The sequence below is a fragment of the Alligator sinensis genome, unplaced genomic scaffold, assembly GCF_000455745.1.
Source record: "Alligator sinensis unplaced genomic scaffold, ASM45574v1 scaffold1740_1, whole genome shotgun sequence".
Taxonomy (NCBI): Eukaryota; Metazoa; Chordata; order Crocodylia; family Alligatoridae; genus Alligator; species Alligator sinensis.
This window is the reverse complement of record NW_005843154.1, coordinates 76,568-77,473: the sequence shown is the minus strand read 5'-3', so window position 1 is coordinate 77,473 and position 906 is coordinate 76,568. Positions and strand designations below refer to the sequence as shown.

At 61.5% G+C, this 906-nt stretch overlaps 1 protein-coding gene across 1 annotated transcript in view; it reads right to left on the bottom strand.

The window, feature by feature from the left end:
- The window catches only part of VARS (valyl-tRNA synthetase), a 26,183-nt gene that overhangs the window by 3,025 nt on the left and 22,252 nt on the right, over nucleotides 1-906 (bottom strand). The window contains 1 exon segment of the mRNA XM_025194051.1: nucleotides 141-268. Within this exon segment, the coding sequence (XP_025049836.1) occupies nucleotides 141-268 (128 nt within the window).

The window sequence follows — 906 nt, the reverse complement described above, 5'->3', positions numbered from 1 at the left end:
GGGGGGGGAAATCTCACACCTGAGGATTGAGGAAGGCTGGGGCTGTGTCGCACTTGGGGGCTCGGGGGAAGCTGCAGGGTGCCATGGTATGGGTGTCCCACCCCAGGGGGAGCCGAGGGGTGCCTCGGGCGATCCCTCACCTGGGGCTGCAGCGGGGGGCGGTAGCCGGGTCCCAGAGCACGCAGGCCGAAGCGCGTGGCATTCCACAGCTTGTTGCAGAAGTGTCGGTAGCCCAGGACGCGCTTCACATCCAGGTTGATGTCACGGCCTGGGGCAACAGGGGGATGATGGTTAATCAGGGGACAGGGGCTGGCTGGGGGAGCTGGGGGCTGTCCTGGGTTAACAGGAGGTGATTGGGGGGTGCAAGCTGGGAAGCTGGCCCAGACAGCTACCCTGGCAGTTTGCAGGAAGGCTGGAGTTAGTTTGTCATCTTCATCATTTGCACTGAAAACCTGCAATCTGTGACTGATTTCCATCAGAAATTCAACATGCAGCACCTTTCAATCAGACTCTCTGGAATACTCCAACACCAAAATTTCCTTTTACATACTACAATCACTGTCCAGAATGGTAAAATACAGACACCATGGACCAACACACATATCTGCACAGAACCAGCAATCCCCCTAAACCAGGTTTGTCCAACATGCGGCCCGCCCAGCCATTTTATCTGGCCGGCAGTGGTGTGGAGCGGCGGCGGTGTGGAGCCGCAGCAGGGCCACGGCGAGGCAGGCAGGACCAGCCTGCGGGCCCCAGCCGGCAGCGAGGGGAGGGGAGATGCTTACCCCCGGGGTGCCCGGCTCATCAGTGAGCCGGGTCCTGCCGCAGCTGCCCCGAGGGCTGCGGGAAGCAGGGCTGCCCCAGCCGCGCCTAATTGGATGAGCTGGGGACGAGCTCCGCCCCTTG